The sequence below is a fragment of the Schistocerca serialis genome, chromosome 1, assembly GCF_023864345.2.
Source record: "Schistocerca serialis cubense isolate TAMUIC-IGC-003099 chromosome 1, iqSchSeri2.2, whole genome shotgun sequence".
Classification (NCBI taxonomy): domain Eukaryota; kingdom Metazoa; phylum Arthropoda; class Insecta; order Orthoptera; family Acrididae; genus Schistocerca; species Schistocerca serialis.
The window spans coordinates 870,332,417-870,352,328 of NC_064638.1; the positions used below are offsets into that span (position 1 = coordinate 870,332,417).

At 43.2% G+C, this 19,912-nt stretch overlaps 1 protein-coding gene and 1 non-coding gene across 2 annotated transcripts in view; both read right to left on the reverse strand.

Moving 5' to 3' along the window:
• Positions 1-19,912, reverse strand: part of LOC126441766 (sodium channel protein Nach-like) — a 193,252-nt gene that overhangs the window by 120,261 nt on the left and 53,079 nt on the right. The window contains 1 exon segment of the mRNA XM_050090691.1: positions 8,585-8,870. Within this exon segment, the coding sequence (XP_049946648.1) occupies positions 8,585-8,870 (286 nt within the window).
• Positions 12,846-12,920, reverse strand: Trnai-uau (transfer RNA isoleucine (anticodon UAU)). The gene has a single exon. It is a non-coding gene; the product is annotated as a tRNA-Ile (tRNA).

Genomic DNA, 19,912 nt, shown 5'->3' on the forward strand with positions numbered 1-19,912 from the left:
TTTGAAAGAGAATATTCCAGTCAACATTGTCAGAAGCTTTCCCTAAGTCTACAAATGCTAGAAACGTAGGTTTGCCTTTCATTAATCTATTTCCTAAGGTAAGGCGTAGGGTCAGTATTGCCTCCCGTATTCCAACATTTCTACGGAATCCAAATTCATCTTCCCCGAGGTCGGCTTCTACCAGTATTTCCATTGGTCTGTAAGAAATTCTTTTTAGTATTTTGCAGCCGTGGCTTATTAAACTGATAGTTCGGTAATTTTCACATCTGTCAACACCCGCTTTCTTTGGCACTGGAATTATTATATTCCGCTTGAAGTCTGGGGGTATTTCTCCTGTCTCATACATCTTGCTCACCAGATGGTAGAGTTTTGTTAGGCCTGGCTCTCGCAAGGCTGTCAGTAGTTCTAATGGAATGTTGTCTATTCCCGGGGACTTATTTCGACTTAGGTCTTTCAGTGCTCTGTCAAACTCTTCACGCAGTAACATATCTCCGATTTCAACTTCATGTACATCCTCTTCCATTTCCATAATATTGTCCTCAAGTACATACTCCTTCCACCTTTCTGTTTTCCCTTCTTTGCTTAGAACTGAGTTTCCATCTGAGCTCTTGATATTCATACAAGTGGTTCTCATTTCTCCAAAAGTCTCTTTAATTTTCCTGTAGGCAGCATCTATCTTACCCCTAGTGATATACGCCTCTACATCCTTACATTTGTCCTCTAACCATCCCTGCTTATCCATTTTGCACTTCCTGTCGATCTCATTCTTGGATACGTTTGTATTCCTTTTTTCCTGCTTCATTTACTGCATTTTTATCTTTCCTCCTTTCATCAATGAAATTCAATATATCTTCTGTTACTTAAGGATTTCTACTAGCCCTCGTCTTTTTACCTGCTTGGTCCTCTGCTGCTTTCACTATTTCATCCCTCAAAGCTACCCATTCTTCTTCTACTGTATTTCTTTCCCCCATTCCTGTCAGTCGTTCCCTAATGCTCTCCCTGAAAATCTCTACAACCTCTGGTTCTTTCAGTTTATCCAGGTCCCATCTCCTTAAATTCCCTCCTTTTTGCAGTTTCTTCAGTCTTAATCTACAGTTCATAACCAATAGTTGTGGTCAGAGTCCACATCTGCCCCTGGAAATGTCTTACAATTTAAAACCTGGTTCCTAAATCTGTGTCTTACCATTATATAATCTATCTGAAACCTTCAAATATCTCCAGACCTCTTACCATGCATACAACCCTCTTTCATGATTCTTGAGCCAAGTGTTAGCTATGATTAATTTATGCTCTGTGCAAAATTCTACCAGGCGGCTTTCTCTTTCATTTCTTACCCCCATTCCATATTCACTTACTAGGTTTCCTTATCTTCCTTTTCCTACTATCGAATTCCAGTGACCCATGACTATTAAATTTTCGTCTGCCTTCACTACCTGAATAATTTCTTTTATCTCATCATACATTTCATCATTCTCTTCGTCATCTCCGAAGCTAGTTCGCATATAAACTTGTACTACTGTGGTAGGCGTGGGTTTCGTGTCTATCTTGACCACAATAATGCGTTCACTATGCTGTTTGTAGCAGCTTACCCGCACTCCTATTTTTTATTCATTATTAAACCTACACCTTCATTACCCCTATTTGATTTTGTATTTATAACCCTGTATTCATCTGAACAGAAGTCTTGTTCCTCCTGCCACCGAACTTCACAAATTCCCACTATATCTAACTTTAACCTATCCATTTGCCTTTTTAAATTTTCTAACCTACCTGCCCAATTAAGGGATATGATGACATTCCACGCTCCGACCCGCAGAACGCCAGTTTTCTTTCTCCTGATAACGACGTCCTCTTGAGTAGTCCCCGCCAGGTGATCCGAATGGGGGACTATTTTACCTCCAGAATATTTTACCCAAGAGGACGCCATCATCATTTAACCATACAGTGAAGCTGCATGCCCTCGGGAAAAATTACGGCTGTAGTTTCCCCTTGCTTTCAGTCGTTGGCAGTACCAGCACAGCAAGGCCGTTTTGGTTATTGTTACAAGGCCAGATCAGTCAGTCATCCAGACTGTTGCCCCTGCAACTATTGAAAAGGCTGCTGCCCCTCTTTAGGAACCACACGTTTGTCTGGCCTCTCAACAGATACCCTTCTGTTGTGGTTGCACCTACTGTACGGCTATCTGTGTTGCTGAGGCACGCTAGCCTCCCCACCAACGGTAAGGTCCATGGTTCATGGGGGGGATTATTCAGTTATACGGCCATAGTACTACCTTACTGTCACCAATGAAAACGGGATTCGACACATTAGGGAGTCTGTGGAGAGATACCCAGGTAGGGTAACAAGGGAGCAACATGTAAGGAATCCGTGATCTCACAAGCATAGATGCTATCCGACACCCAGGTCGATAGTAGACAGGAGTCGATTGTCGAGCGCTGCAGGAGGCAGAGTAGTACTGGAGAGTGTCGAATGAGAGGTAGTACTGGAGAGACGAGCAAGAATGGTGGTCGAGTGAGTAGTAAACGGTAAATTCACCGGAGTATGACGAGTGAGCGCGTCCCCCTGATCGTCCTGGGGTGGGCCCTCACCGATACCGATTCGCGAGTGATATGAGACCGAAGTTACAAGGGCCGAATTACGTGTTTCGCGTCAACCGCGTCGTCCAGCAACAACCATGGATTGCAGTGAGGGTTGTTGTGAATGTTAACCATCATCATTGCGTGTGACGAAGTACTTAAAAGCCACAATCAATAAAATATATAACCATAATTAAAAGTGTAAGGTGAAGGTATCAACTGCCTCATAATTCGTGTGTTAGTAGACAATACATATCAGTTTGTGCATCGCAACATTTGTGGTCCTTAATAATAGACAAACTTTCAATGATTCCAGTATTCAGTCTCAGAACATCCGTACTCGGTTGAAATACCCCCGAAACCACAGCAGAGAAACCGATGGCCTTTCATCCATTAAGCACACGGTCATATTATTATAATAATTAGTTGTTTGGCAGCTTCGATAATAACATACAAAACCCAATAAAGGAATTTAAACGTGGGTGTTTCAAACTGAGGCGAGTACAGGCTGGACGCACAGAGCTCCAAGTTTGTGTGGCTAGGAGTGGGGTGGCGTGGTGGTCCGGACCTGGCCAGCAGCTACTGGAACTTATCACCGCAGTAGTAGCTGGTAGCAGTCAACCGTCTCGTGTCCTACACACAGCTCAACAGCGCATTTCGAGAGACAGTGCTCACATCATCATGTTGTAAAGCTCACCTCATCGGGTTAAAACATTAAAAAGTATACAAAAAATTTTCAGCGTTCATGAAACGACTAAAAGACGCCTGTCGTTTTTAAAATCGTTTTTAACTGATTTCAGTTCTCTTAATGGAGGACGACCCTTCGCCATACAACATGGACCTTGTGGAGCCTATAAACTTCCTACCTTGAGAAAGCAGTGCCTCTCTCCCACAGAATGCCAAACCGACAGAAACCACAGAAGAGTTTTAATTGGAACTAGCCCAATATTTTATTATGAAATGCGCAACGGAACTCTGACCACCAGACTTCAGAACGAACGATCAGGGAACAAATTTTGCTATTTATTTTCTAGTGCATTTATCATACATGGCAACTATGGTTAATGAACACAGGAGACAGAATGGAGTGCTGGAATGCACATAAGGGGAAAATCTACTGAACTAACTTGAATGATAATTGACGTATGTTATCAAAAGAGGAATGCATTCCTCGACTTCAGCAAACATTTAACATAAAGATTATCCAGTTCCTTAGTAGGGATGCGTTCCCTACAACATCTTTAATCAACATTTATTCAGCAAGGATCATGTCATCAGAGGAAACGACCACACATGCTCATGTGCTCAAGCAAAAAGATTAAGATATTCGGTACAGATGGAAAAGCAGATATTAGAAGGCAAGTTCATCATGGCTAGTTAAATTCGAATAAACTCTACAATTCTCATAAAAGCGTCGTCAAACATGACTTATGACCCCTCAATATATTCGCGAAATTTACTTAGAACATGAGGTATGAAGTGAATCGTGTAGACAGTCAGCCCTAGCAGAAATTACGTTGGCAAAATTTGCACACGTGAAGCCATGTGATTCGGTTGGTGAATTCAGTGACTAAGGCGAAAAACAAAACGAACTCCGATCCAAAATATTCGATTCACGTGCGTACAATGGCTGTATATCATACTCACCAGACCTAGATCGCGACTGCCAAACACAGCAAAAATCGCAACCTGACCCGACTCAGTGGACCAATAGGAGCACCATAGTGGTGCCGAGCGTTTTCTCCATTCAGATGGAAGCTGAAGCAACGCCTGGGAAGGCTGCATACAATTTTCCACCCATTTAACGTCCAAAATTTGAAAATTCGGTCGCCTTGCGCTTTGGTCTGAGAGACCAACAGCAAGGGGAACCGTTCAAGAAGAGTGAGACAGACAGGCAGGCACCATCTCCAAACTGTCACCACAATCCATGCTCGGAAACTTAAATTCAGCGTCCTTTCTCACGCCTAACTACAAGGAGAAACCAAGAAGGCTGTACACATTTTACTAATGTGCACGTGATTTCAATCATTCACACATTCATGTATCATAAAGTTTTAGTAATATGGATAAAGTGGTACATGGTACGCTGATATCAAACATAATCAGAATTGAAATAAGAATATCAATTAATTTGATTCTCGACGGAATCTCTCTCCCTAGCATGATTATACGGAAAAATACTCAAAGAAAAGGCACTCTGTCGAGCCCAGTGAAATTACAATGATCATAACAGCATGAAAGGTGGATAAACTGATGCCTTTCACGACTGCCAGCTGAGGTCGACGGCTTTAATATAAGACGAGGACTCAAAGACCAATGCGTTTTTATTTCATTTTATTTTGCGAACGCCGAAAATGTGTTGGGTTACTTTTTACTGTTTCATCCCCATCAGCTGAATTTGACAACCTGATGATGAGTGCATACTCTCTTGGAAGGCTCTGTTGAGTTGGGTGTAGTACGTAAAACAGCTAAATGCTACCAGTTATAACTGTCAAAATATATCAATCCCTACCTCACATTCTGAAAATGGATAACATTATATTGTTCTGAACATGCGGGAGTGGATTCGTGTCTTGGGCGGGCGGATGGTGACTGGCGTCTTGGCTCCAAGAGAGGCTGTGCTGACGGTATGCAAGTGGATTCTAGCTGCGGTGTGTAATCTTCAATGGTACTGCACAAGAAAAGTGTCTTACTGGTCGGGCTTGACAAAACATCGGTTGAGCATTCGCTTGCGGACTGGTTACTATTCACTTTCATGTTGTGCTAACTGATGGAGGGTTCCATGCTTTTCCGTTTACTATTGTCCCAATGGCGGGGCTGTCGCAAGGCCTGAGTATGTTTGGCTCAGATATATGTGATTTGCTGAAGATCTGTGTGGATTAGACCCTGGGATCAGGAAAGGGGTGCTCTTACAGTACTGCTAAGTGTTGTTTCAGTGGGTGATTCTTTACGTCTGATCGGTCGGTTTAGTGCTTGATTTTGCTGGATCTGTCTATCTTTCCTATAGTCAAGCTCGATGTAGGCCTTCTTTGTTGTTTAAATTGTCTAATTCATGCTACCTTTAGCTGATTGGCAGAATTAACGTTAGCTTTAGATGTTTTTGTGTCAGTTCTCATTTGTATTTTATTAGTAAATTGTATCCTGAACTGCCGAGCTGCGTATCCAATTACTGTTCCATCTAGCTTGTGTAATTATTTAGTTGTAGGTTTGTCGATTTACCTTGTGCTGTACTGTTTGTGTTGAGTTAAGGGCCAGGAATTTTACCAGGTTGACACTTCGTTTAAGATATCCATGTGTATTTGTTCAATCTGAGTGCAAATGATGTTTTCTTCTGTTTGTATTATGCTCACACGCTCTGATTCGCTGGATTGTGGTATTAATAAACGTTTTCAAACTTGGTAAGTAATTACGACCAGACAATTCCCAGCCGCTTACCCCTTCGAATGTTTCCTCTGAACAGGATTGGTAGATCGAATAACTAATGGTGAGTTACTGAATCGAAATGGGGTAAAGAGAAATTTATGGCACGATTCGACATAAGGGATCAGTTGACGTGACATATGCCGAGGCATCAACGAATAGTCAGTTTGGTAATGGAGGAAAGTGTGGGGATAAAAATGGTAAGTGTAGACGTAAACATGAACGCGGTAAGCAGGTTCAAATGTGTATATATGGTTCTCGGGCGAGACGTCGGATGTCGTAGTGAAAACTCCACAATATTTCGTCAGCGCAACTGGCCGACATCTTCAGGTGCGACATACACACTGCTAAGGCAAGACCAGACCTCCCTATTTATGCCAGTCTTGGGCAGGAAGTGCGCATGCGTGGAGGCGCCAAATTGATGGCCAATAGCGACGATATGAACCGATAGTTGGAAGGACAGCAACACCACCTACAGGATGAAGAACCAAAGACTTCGGCGCGCGCGCGGAGGCTGCCGCCGCTGCTCTGCGCTGCCATCGGCCGCCCCAGTCACCTCTGTCGGAAGCCGCAAGCGCGGAAGCTGCCGTTGTTTCTCTGCGCTGTCATCGGCCGCCCCAGCGACCTCTGTCGGAATCCGCAAGCAAAAGTGCGCGTCCACGTAGGCGCCTTGATTATCCTCCCGTTGTCAACAGAACGTGCCACTTTCCAACAAAATGGATACTTCGAACGGGAGATTCGCCGTGCCTTACAACCGAAGCGGGTTACCCAACGTGAGGAAATGGAAGAAGGCGAAGAACAAAGTGGAATGGTCATCTTGCCATACATCGGCGGTGTCTCTTCAAAAATAGGAAGATTATTGAAGAGGCATAAAGTTAAATGTGTCTTTCGTCCGCCGGAAAAACTCAGAGCTCTCTTGGGCTCATCTAAGGACAGCCTTGGCCTAAGAAGACCCGGTGTTTACGAGATTCCTTGTAGCTGTGGCATGTCGTACATCAGACAAACTTGTCGCACTGAACACCGACTCTACACTCGTCTGGAGCAACCAGAAAAGTCTGCAGTGGCCGAGCATTGTCTCAGTACAGGCCATTCTATGAATTATCAACTTACGAAAATTCTCGCATCTACGAGTTCGTACTGGGACAGTGTTATTAGGGAAGCAGTGGAAATACGTATCTCGACGAATCTTGTAAACAGAGACACGGGCTTTCAGCTTAGCTTGGGATCCAGCACTGGCCATATTGAAGTCGCTTCGAGCAGAGAGGAGTACTATTGGTCGTAAAACAGATGACGATTCGGCACCAACATAAATATTCTGTTGACAACGGGAGGATAATCAAGGCGTCTACGTGGGCGCGCACTTTTGCTTGCGGCTTCTGACAGAGGTCGCTGGGGCGGCCGATGGCAGCGCAGAGCAGCGGCGGCAGACTCCGCGCGTGCGCCGAAGTCTTTGGTTCTTCATCCTGTAGGTGGCGTTGCTGTCCTTCCAATTATCAGTTGATATCGTTGCTATTGGCCATCGAATTTTGCGCCTCCACGCATGCGCACTTCCTGCCCAAGACTGGCATAAATAGGCAGCTCTGGTCTTGCCTTAGCTGCCGCGCCTGTATTCCCACGTCCCACCCGGTCTCCATCTCTCCACCCTCCTTACCCTCTCCCAAGGTGGCCTCCGCCAGCTCCCTCTCCCTGATGATGCCCTCCTCCCCTCCATCTACCCCTCCTACTAACTTTGATCCTCCCACCCTCCTCCTGTGTTTGCTCCTCTGGACACCCTCCCTCCCTTCTCTCCCTCTTCCCTCCCTCCTCCTTTTCTCCCCACTCCTCCCCCGGGCTTCCCCTCCCCTGTCCCTCTCCTACTCCCCCCATCTCCTCAGCCATTGGAATCTTTGTTCTCCCTTCTCCCCCACCTCGCCCTTATTCCCCTCTTGGCAGGTCCCCGGACTCGCACACGCTAAGTGGACATTCGTGCGCCAGAGATCATCGGCATCAGTGTCTCGTGTGTGCCGTCGTGTTTAGTGTTCAGTGTTCAGTGTTCACCGTCACACTCCATCGTTCACCAGTGCCATCGTCATCTTCAGTGTTTGTGCTTCGTGTCAACGGTTTGTAGTGTGGATTGTCATCGAGTGTGAATGGCTTCCTGTTTTTTTATGTTCATGTGTCTACTGTTTTTTCCCGCCGTTTTTCCCAGTCATGTATCTTCTCTGTTTATATCATTCTGCTATCTTTGGCTGAAGAGCGGCGTATTGTGCTGCTGCCAGCCTACCTGTTCTCCAGGTTTTAAAATCACATAAAGAAAAAAAAAAAACCTTGCCTTAGCAGTGTGTTTGTCGCACCTGAAGATGCCGGCCAGTTGCACTGACGAAATATTGTGGAGTTTTCACTACGACATCCGACGTCTCGCCCGAGAACCATATATACAACGTGTCCGTTGGGAAAGCCTCAAGCAACACAGGTTCAAATGTGTGCAGGTTGCAGTGGCTATGCAGAGATGAAGAGGCTCGCACAGGGCAGAGTAGCGCGGAGAGCCCCATCAATCCAGTGTCCGGACAACAGTGGTGGGAAGATCAGTAGAGGTGCCTGGCACTGACCCCTGCTAGGGAAGTAGAAGGGCACGCAGTCGCAGAGCGCGGCGATGCTGCTGATGCGGCAGTTCATGAGGCAGTCGCTGTAGGAGTAGTAGCCGGCGAAGAGGTCGGCCAGCTCGCTCTGGAAGAGGCAGCAGCGCCGCTGCTGGCTGTAGCCGCGCACGCTCTCAGTGCTCCACGTGCTGGTGGCGCCCAGCCGCAGGAACACCTCGCTGCCCGGCGGCACCAGCTTCTCCGTCAGGCTGCCGCTCGGCGTGTCCGGGTAGTCGCGCGGGTTGAACACCAGCACCTGCGCACGATGCGGCCGCCTCGCCTGCACCACTCTGTCCAAAACCCACGATACACGTAAAATGTCCAGAAAAGTGGTGCTCCAGCTCCATGTGTGCCCTTAGTTCAGTGAGAAGAATATTATCCTTGTTGTTGTTGTTGTTGTGGTGGTCTTCAGTCCTGAGACTGGTTTGATGCAGCTCTCCATGCTACTCTATCCTGTGCAAGCTTTTTCATCTCCCAGTACCTACTGCAACCTACATCCTTCTGAATCTGCTTAGTGTATTCATCTCTTGGTCTCCCTTTACGATTTTTACCCTCCACGCTCCCCTCCAATACTAAATTGGTGATCCCTTGATGCCTCAGAACATGTCCTACCAACCGATCCCTTCTTCTGGTCAAGTTGTGCCACAAACTTCTCTTCTCCCCAATCCTATTCAATACTTCCTCATTAGTTATGTGATCTACCCATCTAATCTTCAGCATTCTTCTGTAGCACCACATTTCGAAAGCTTCTATTCTCTTCTTGTCCAAACTATTTATCGTCCATGTTTCACTTCCATACATGGCTACACTCCAAACGAATACTTTCAGAAATGACTTCCTGACACTTAAATCAATACTGGATGTTAACAAATTTCTCTTCTTCAGAAATGCTTTCATTGCCATTGCCAGCCTACATTTTATATCCTCTCTACTTCGACCATCATCAGTTATTTTGCTCCCCAAATAGCAAAACTCCTTTACTACTTTAAGTGCCTCATTTCCTAATCTAATTCCCTCAGCATCACCGGACTTTATTAGACTACATTCCATTATCCTTGTTTTGCTTTTGTTGATGTTCATCTTATATCCTCCTTTCAAGACACTGTCCATTCCATTCAACTGCTCTTCCAAGTCCTTTGCTGTCTCTGACAGAATTACAATGTCATCGGCGAACCTCAAAGTTTTTATTTCTACTCCATGAATTTTAATACCTACTCCGAATTTTTCTTTTGTTTCCTTTACTGCTTGTTCAATATACAGATTGAACAACATCGGGGAGAGGCTACAACCCTGTCTTACTCCCTTCCCAACCACTGCTTCCCTTTCATGTCCCTCGACTCTTATAACTGCCATCTGGTTTCTGTACAAATTGTAAATAGCCTTTCGCTCCCTGTATTTTACCCCTGCCACCTTTAGAATTTGAAAGAGAGTATTCCAGTCAACATTGTCAAAAGCTTTCTCTAAGTCTACAAATGCTAGAAACGTAGGTTTGCCTTTCCTTAATCTTTATTCTAAGATAAGTCGTAAGGTCAGTATTGCCTCACGTGTTCCCGTGTTTCTACGGAATCCAAACTGATCTTCCCCGAGGTTGGCTTCTACTAGTTTTGCCATTCGTCTGTAAAGAATTCGTGTTAGTACTTTGCAGCTGTGACTTATTAAGCTGATAGTTCGGTAATTTTCACATCTGTCAACACCTGCTTTCTTTGGGATTGGAATTATTATATTCTTCTTGAAGTCTGTGGGTATTTCGCCTGTTTCATACATCTTGCTCACCAGATGGTAGAGTTTTGTCAGGACTGGCTCTCCCAAGGCCGTCAGTAGTTCCAATGGAATATTGTCAACTCCGGGGGCTTTGTTTCGACTCAGGTCTTTCAGTGCTCTGTCAAACTCTTCACGCAGTATCATATCTCCCATTTCATCTTCATCTACATCCTCTTCCATTTCCATAATATTGTCCTCAAGTACATCGCCCTTGTATAGACCCTCTATATACTCCTTCCACCTTTCTGCTTTCCCTTCTTTGCTTAGAACTGGATTTCCATCTGAGCTCTTGATATTCATACAAGTCGTTCTCTTATCTCCAAAGGTCTCTTTAATTTTCCTGTAGGCGGTATCTATCTTACCCCTAGTGAGATAGGCCTCTACATCCTTACATTTGTCCTCTAGCCATCCCTGCTTAGCCATTTTGCACTTCCTGTCGATCTCATTTTTGAGACGTTTGTATTCCTTTTTGCCTGTTTCACTAAGTGCATTTTTATATTTTCTCCTTTCATCAATTAAATTCAATATTTCTTCTGTTACCCAAGGATTTCTACTAGCCCTCGTCTTTTTACCTACTTGATCCACTGCTGCCTTCACTACTTCATCCCTCAAAGTTACCCATTCTTCTTCTACTGTATTTATTTCCCCCATTCCTGTCAATTGCTCCCTTATGCTCTCCCTGAATCTCTGTAAAACCTCTGGTTCTTTTAGTTTATCCAGGTCCCATCTCCTTAAATTCCCACCTTTTTGCAGTTTGTTCAGTTTTAATCTACAGGTCATAACCAATAGACTGTGGTCAGAGTCCCCATCTGCCCCTGGAAATGTCTTACAATTTAAAACCTGGTTCCTAAATCTCTGTCTTACCATTACATAATCTATCTGATACCTTTTAGTATCTCCAGGGTTCTTCCATGTATACAACCTTCTTTCATGATTCTTAAACCAAGTGTTAGTTATGATAATGTTGTGCTCTGTGCAAAATTCTACCAGGCGGCTTCCTCTTTCATTTCTGTCCCCCAATCCATATTCACCTACTATGTTTCCTTCTCTCCCTTTTCCTACACTCGAATTCCAGTCACCCATGACTATTAAATTTTCGTCTCCCTTCACAATCTGAATAATTTCTTTTATTTCATCATACATTTCTTCAATTTCTTCGTCATCTGCAGAGCTAGTTGGCATATAAACTTGTACTACTGTAGTAGGTGTGGGCTTCGTATCTATCTTGGCCACAATAATGCGTTCACTATGCTGTTTGTAGTAGCTTACCCGCATTCCTATTTTCCTATTCATTATTAAACCTACTCCTGCATTACCCCTATTTGATTTTGTGTTTATAACCCTGTAGTCACCTGACCAGAAGTCTTATTCCTCCTGCCACCGAACTTCACTAATTCCCACTATATCTAACTTCAACCTATCGATTTCCCTTTTTAGATTTTCTATCCTACCTGCCCGATTAAGGGATCTGACATTCCTCGCTCCGATCCGTAGAACGCCAGTTTTCTTTCTCCTGATAACGACATCCTCTTGAGTAGTCCCCGCCCGGAGATCCGAATGGGGGACTATTTTACCTCCGGAATATTTTACCCAAGAGGACGCCATCATCATGTAATCATACAGTAAAGCTGCATGCCCTCGGGAAAGATTACGGCTGTAGTTTCCCCTTGCTTTCAGCCGTTCGCAGTACCAGCACAGCAAGGCCGTTTTGGTTAATGTTACAAGGCCAGATCAGTCAATCATCCAGACTGTTGCCCTTGCAACTACTGAAAAGGCTGCTGCCCCTCTTCAGGAACCACACGTTTGTCTGGCCTCTCAACAGATACCCCTCCGTTGTGGTTGCACCTACGGTACGGCTATCTGTATCGCTGAGGCACGCAAGCCTCCCCACCAACGGCAAGGTCCATGGTTCATGGGGTGGATATTATGCTTACGAAGCTGAAATAAATAAATACACTGGTGTTCAAATCTTAAGGACGAGACGTGTCACAGACAAGTAACATAGCTTCATGAAGCTTGGATCAGGCATAGAAAAAGCTACTACAGTTTGTACAGAAGGTAAATGAAACAAATACGCAGTGGGGCGAACAGAAGTAACACTTTTATTCAAAGACAATAATTACAGTGAAGTCATCGCGATTTATAATGCTCCCCTATACAATTAGACTTTACAAACGGCGAGACGTGGATTTTCTTAGTATGTGTGATCACCACAGACGGTAACGCATGCTCTGCAACATGTTCCCATGTTGGCGACAAGGTTGCTACGTTCTTCTTCTGGCAGGGCGTTCCCCTCCTCGACCAGTGCAGTTGGCAAGTGCTGGACGATCGTTGGAGAATGTGGACGTGCTGGACTACGTCCTCCCATCGCATTCCACACGTGCTCGGTGGACTTAATTACAATTATATATTAATACCTTCAGCTGCTGACGGGCGTTGATGTACATCAACGGGGACAGGTGAAAATGTGTGCCCCGACCGAGACTCGAACCCGGGATCTCCTGCTTATATGGCAGACGCTCTATCCATCTGAGCCACCGAGGGCACAGAGGACAGTGCGACTGCAGGGACTATCTCGCGCATGCCCCCCGCGAGACCCACATTCTCACCTTATATGTCCACACACTACATTCGTAGTGACCCTACCCAACACACTCATTACTCGTGGAAAACATTCTTACCAAGTCCCGTAAGAGTAGACAAATGAACATTGCTGGACACTGGCAGGGCGGTAAAAAGTAACGTGCCGCGCCGCACATGGTGCATCGGCCGGGAAACTATAAAGCTGTAGGAACCGAATTCGTGATCAAGAGGAACGCTCAATAAGCAACTTTGCAACAGTGACTGTAGGTGCGAGTGAGATATATCTGTGAAGACGAACATACGTTTTGAGATGCAACCAGGAGAGAACCTGTGGAATGGAGATTTTATAGCGAACTGGATGCTACGGGACTGAAGGCGCAGCGTAGAATTGGTCCGCTGAGCAACAGATGGCACAGTAAGCGGACAGCAAGGCGCAACAGCTTCCATCGCAGTGGCAGCGCGTGGGGGCCCTGAATCTGGTACACCGCGGGGAGAAAGGCAGATGCTGTTTTCAACACGCTGCGACGACGTCGGACGAAGAAATATAAGCTAAGTTTATATAGTGTATTATTTGCATGTGTAAACAGACTTGCTAGTATGGATGGGAATGGTAATTCTTTGGTTGTGAGAGAGGGCAATGTAAGTCAGTTTGATGTGAGTGCTAGTCAGGCAAGTACTCCTGAACAAAAGCAAGTAGGGGATACCGTTAATATGGAGGTATTAAGTAACGATGTGCCTCAGGTATCTCCAGTTGTAAAGATGGAAGTGGAACATAATGTTCCGACCGATTCTGGTATGGGTGACAGTTTAAATCTTGACGATAGTCTGTTGAATGATTTCAGTATTAATAGTTTGTTTGATGTCAGTAGTGTTAATGTGAGTGAGGAGTCTGACAGAACAGATACCAAATTTGGTATTATGCCTGTACAATTAGCTGAACAAAAAATTGTACAAGAGGAAAACAAACCAGTAAATTTACAAGATATGTTCACAGCTTTAATGACGAATATGAATCAAAATTTCAGTAATATTAATCAGAATTTCACTGAGGTAAAACAAAATTTTAGGAAGTTAGATCAGAAAGTTGAAAAACAGTCTGGTAGTATTATCAAGCTAGCTAATGACCTTGAAACAGTTTAAGACTGAAATTAATGAGAAAATAGAACAGGCTGTTGAGCTTAAGAAGATGTGGAGGACAGATTTGCAGGTGTTTGATACTCACGTAAATAAGAGAAATTCAGATGCAGAAAGTAGGTGTAAAAAGTCTTCAGAAAATGTAAAAAGTGAATTAACAGAGCTGGTTAGCAAGGCTGCTATTGGAAGCGAACAGAAAATAGATCAGATAAGAAAAGAAGTAGGTTAAGTCAAGTCAAATCTGACATCAGTAGAATCTACGTGTCAAACTGCACATGGAAATTTAAATAGAAAAATTGAATCTGTGAATGAAAATTGTTTGGGTAGTGTTAAAGTTGTGTCTGAACGAGTGAATGCGGTTGTGAGTGGTGTAGAAGAAATTACTAACAAAACTGAACAAATAACCCTTAAATCAAATGAGCATGACAGTAGACTAAACAAAGTGGAACGTAATATTAGATTGGGTGCTAACAGTGTGAACAGTGGTATGGTGACGGAAACTGCTGAAGTGTCTTATATTACAAACAGACAGTTTCTTCGTTTTGCTCCAGCTGGAAATATTCATCCGAAAGAGTTTTGGAACGACTTTGAAAATGTTTTGCCTAGTTTGTGGAGTGACCGACAGAAGATTGGTTTCGTAACATCGACGTTTTTGAGTGAGGCTAGGATATGGAGAACGACTGCAACGGAACAATATGAGACGTTAGAGAAGTTTAAAGAAGCGTTTTTCAAAGAATATTGGTGCAAGCAAAAGCAAATAGAATTGCAAAACAGTTTCTGGGCTGGGGAAAAGTTCAATCCCAAGAAAGAGAATATAAAAAGATTTGCTTTAAGATTGGTGACTAATTTGTCATATTTGACGAACAAATTAGAGCCTGAGCAAATAATTATGGGGTTAGATGGAAAGCTGCCTCTAAGCTGGAGGAATAAAATAGGTGCTGCTCCTAGGAACAATGTTGATAAGTTTATTAGCTATTTGGAAAGGGTGGAGAAGCTTATGCAGGAAGAGGAGTAGACAAATCGTAGTTTTAGGCCTCGGAATACAGTTGAGAGAGGTCAGAATGTTAATGTAAACAGAATGGGTGTGTCACATAATAGCCGAGGAGGGAGAGGAAAGGGTTGGCGCTATGCTCCAGTTCCAAGGACAATTGATAATGATCAGGGGCATGCTTACAGATCGCGATCGCCAATTCATGATGACAATGATTTTCAGGAGAGAGATCAAGTGGGGGTGCGAGGCAGAAATGAAGCAGAATCACAGGGCACGGGAAACTAGATCCCGTTAGTGAAGGGGCTGGCATTTGCAGAACGGGTAGCAGTAATTTGAATCCGCTGGCCACATCTTTTGTATACAATAAGAATAAAGTAACTGAAGTCCACATTATTGACAATGATACAATTGAAAGTAGTAAAGCGAAGGATGATAGAATAGGCATGCTACAAGTTGGCTATGTAGATGGGAGCAGGCAAAAGGAGCACTGTGCTGCAGGTTGTTTAGTGGGAAAAGATGTTGAGAGTGATGTAAAATCTAGCAGTGAGGGAGAAGTGTACAGTAGAGCGAATGAGGAATCTTGCCAGGGAGAAGGAGGAGATACGAATATACAGGGATTGCAGGAGCTAGATGAGAAGTGGGCAGAAGAATTATTGATGTCAGTAAATAGGGACTTAGAGGAAGCTATGAAAGCATTTCATGCCGGTGATGACCAGAATGGGGGTCAGCCGAGTAAAAATAATGTAGAAGGAGAAGATGAGGTAGAAGAATTAGTGGAGAAACTAATTACTGTAGAAAAGGGAGCTGCAGATTTGCAGAAGTGTTTTAATCTATCCTTAGTGGATAGGCTAAAGAATGTAGGAAGGGAGAGTAGTGAAAGCAATCCTGTAGAAATTTTATAATCTCTGGGCACAAGGAAGGTTTCGAAAGGCGTAAAACTGTACACGACTTGCTTGAGGAGGATGCAGTCACTGTTAAGGAAGAAAAGAAAGTTCGACCAGTAATCAATCTGTTATTGCAAGGGGAAGAAGTACAGTGCCTAGCTGATAGTGGCAGTGATTTGTGTGCTGTTAGTCAGCAATGTTTAGATGCTTTGCCTAATAAGAGAGCTAGTAATTATGCCTCTCATGGGAATCCAGATTATTGTAGCCACAGGAAAATTGAACAATCATGTAAAGTATGAAGTGATGTTGCCTATCAGTATAAATCGTAACCAGTTGTATCATAACTTTCTAGTTATTGAGGGCTTAAGTATAGATATGTTAGTGGGAATTGATTTCTTAATGAAGTACAGTGGGAGGCTGGACTTTGAAAATGACAGTATAAACCTGGAAGTGAGTGGGAAAAACATTATAGTGCCTTTCTCTAAGAAAAGAAAGCTTTCAAAGAGGGAAGGTGAGCAGATTCCGATTAGATATTGTAGGAAGAGAACACATCTGGAAGGGTATAACGAATATGGGGAGGAAGTGGAGGTAGATCCTGATGAAATGCTCTTAGTAGAGAATAAAATAGAGGAAAAAGTTAAAGATATTCAAGGTTTAGACGAAACTCAAAAAGGGGAGCTGAAAGATGTTTTACTCAAACATAAAAAAGTTTTCTCCGATCAGCCAAGCTTGGTAAGAGACTATGAGTGTTAACTTGAATGTTAAAGAAGGTGCACAATTTTTTAAGAAACCAATACCAATTGCTGAAAAACATAAAGAAGCTGTGAGGGATTTAATACAGAGCATGCTTAAATGGGGAATAATAGAGAAAGCAGTAAGTGTATTTAACAATCCATTAGTTGTAGTGATCAAGAAGGATAAGTCAGTTAGGTTGGTACTAGATGCGAGAACTTTAAATAAGGTGGTTTTACCGGAAAGTGACCGACTCGAAAACATTGACGAACTGCTGCAAAAATTTAAGGGAGCTAAATTCTTTACATCAATGGACGTAACTTGTGGTTACTGCAACTTGCCTCTGGCTAAAGAATCATGGAAGTACACGGCATTCTTGTTTGAAGGCCTGTTATCAGTACAAAGTCGTTCCTTTCGGATTAAATATAAGTGTTTGTCCTTTTGTTAGAGCAATGTCACAGGTTTTAGGTGATGAGCTGCTTAGAAAAATTATATGTTGATGATGTGATTTCCACATCTACTTGGGATGAACATTGCATGCTGGTAGACAAGGTTTTAGAAGCTATTGAAAAAGGGGGAATGAAATTGAAGTTGGACAAGACAGAATTTGTGAAGAAAGAGTTAAAGTTTTTAGGACATATTATTAGTGGGGAAGGAATACTTCCAGATCCTGGAAAAATGGAAGCAATTAGGGAATATAAGGCCTCTACTAATAGAAGAGATTTGAAGGGTATGTACGGATTATTTGGATTTTTTCGTCGTTTTGTGTCAGGTCAACAGTTTAATACTCCATGTTTAAGGAACCTTTTAAAGAAAAATGTACCGTACAAATGGGCAGCTGAGCGCCAGTCAGCATTCGAAGAACTGAAAGCAGCGTTATGTAATAGTCAAGTACTACACCACCCAGACTTTACAAAACCGTTTTGTTTAGTAGCGGATGCATGTGGGTGTGGAATTGCTGTTGAGTTATTTGAAGTGGATACAGAGGGAGAAGAAGAAATTCACAAGACTATAGCGTTTGCAAGTAGGTCCTTACAGAAGTCTGAGAAAAATTATTGCATTTCAGAACAAGAAGCCTTAGCTATTGTTTTCGGTTTGCATAAGTTTCAACAGTATTTGTGGTGACACAAAGTGACTGTACATAGCGATCACAGGGCTTTGACTTACTTACAGACTTGTAAACTTAATCGCCAGAGACTAACCCTGTGGGCAATGTATGTACAGCAATTTGCCATAGAAATTAGATATATAAAAGGATATGAAAATGTGGTAGCAGATGCATTATCTAGAAGTGTGGAGAATGAGGAAGAAAGTGAAAGTCCAATGTTGAATAAGACAGGGGTATGTAATTTTGCAGTTATGATGAAAATAGATTTGTAAAAATTTACGAAGGGAGCAGAATCAAGATGACAATATAAAGTTGGTAAAGAGTTATTTGGGTGATCCTGCACACCCTAAAGTAGCGGAATACTACCAAATACATAAGGGCATTCTGTTTAGGAGAAGGAAGAATACCGACAGTCAGTGGAAAATTTGTTTTCCTGGGCAGCATGTAGACCTACTTACTGAATATTTGAGGGACGTGGGGGGAAAAAAAGGCCGCAGTGCTGAATATTAATTTTTTTTTTCCACTCATTCAATTTCAAGTTCAGCTACAGTGCCAGAATTTGTTTCTCAATGGAGATATACAGGCAGTGCCTCCTCCTGACATTTCATATTTATACCTTTTTTAAATTACAAAATTCAGGCCGTTGCGCCTTAGTTTTATGGTTGTTTAAATGTCAAGTCAACCCAGTTGTGCAACCCTGTAACGTTCTTATCAAACGTCATGGAAAATTGTATTTCACTTATTTGCGCCCGTTACTGCCTCCTAAGCTGTGCCCTTTTTTAAAATTTACACAGTTTGTGGTTTACATGATAATACTTTCTCGTAATTTGTAATTAATAGTTTACATTTTTATAGGATTGTCTATAAAGTGTTACAATTTGATAAAAGGTCCTGTTTCATTTTATACATGTTGCTGGTATCGATAATAGACCTTTTTTCGGATTTCCTTCAGTGAAATCATTTTTCAGCAATATAAATGTTCTTTGTTTCATATACGAATGTTTTAATGATATCGTTTTATGTTACCCCTGTCTACTCCTCAGATTCCTAATTAGTTTCGGTTATCATGCAGGTTAACTAAGGTGCCGCCTTCCGCCCTCTCTTCTTCCTGCCATTTGTGGCCACGATTCACGATGAAAAAAACGGATGTGTTGGGGCCTTTTATGACACTACCTCTAGCTCGGAAAGCGATAGTGCCATTACGTCATCTCTGGAGACCTAGCACCGCTATTCTGAATCCAAATAATGCTAACTGTCACCTGTGCGTTCTGTCGCACAACGAACACAGACAGCTGTCTGCATATAGAAGGTCCGCTACATCAACAGGGAGTGCTAAAACGCCGTCACCACCGGATAACAACCTGGAAATGAATGTATGAAGATGGTATCTGTTCTTTCGGCCATGTTCAGGAGAACAGATACCATCTTCATATAGTTAAGGCTAACCGGCCATTGACCTTCTTCTTCTGTGCTGGATACACACGCATTGCCCGAACTCTTACGGGACTCGGTAAGATTGTCTGCTGCGAGTAATGAGCGTTATGGGCAGGGGCACTACGAATGTAGTGTGTGGACATTAATTTGGGAATGTGGGTCTCACGGGGCGCGTGCAAGGGAAAAATCCCTGCCGTCGCACTATCCTCTCTGCCCTCGGTGGCGCAGATGGATAGAGCTTCTGCCAGGTAAGCAGGAGATCCCGGTTTCGATTCCCGGTCGGGGCACACATTTTCAGCTGTCCCCGTTGATGTACATCAACGCCTGTCGACAGCTTAGGGCCTTGATTTAATTATCATTTCATGGAAATGAATGCGTGGAAGTCATCTTAACTAGATGTTTATTGCTATAAACATATCCAATCTAAAATTGCTTTTGGTGATTACACGCAAAAATCCTTATCACTCAAGATGCATAATATGTCAGCTATATGTTATTCATTTAAAACGGCGACACCATTGCAAGGGTGTCAATATTTGAGTTCTGTCCTTCACTAATTCCTCCCCTGAAGAATTAATTACGCCACAAAGGATAGTTGAGGGGAAGACACAGCATCGAGTGAGAAAAGTGTTAGATGTGCTGTACCCTACCAGTGAGCATTACTCAAACCT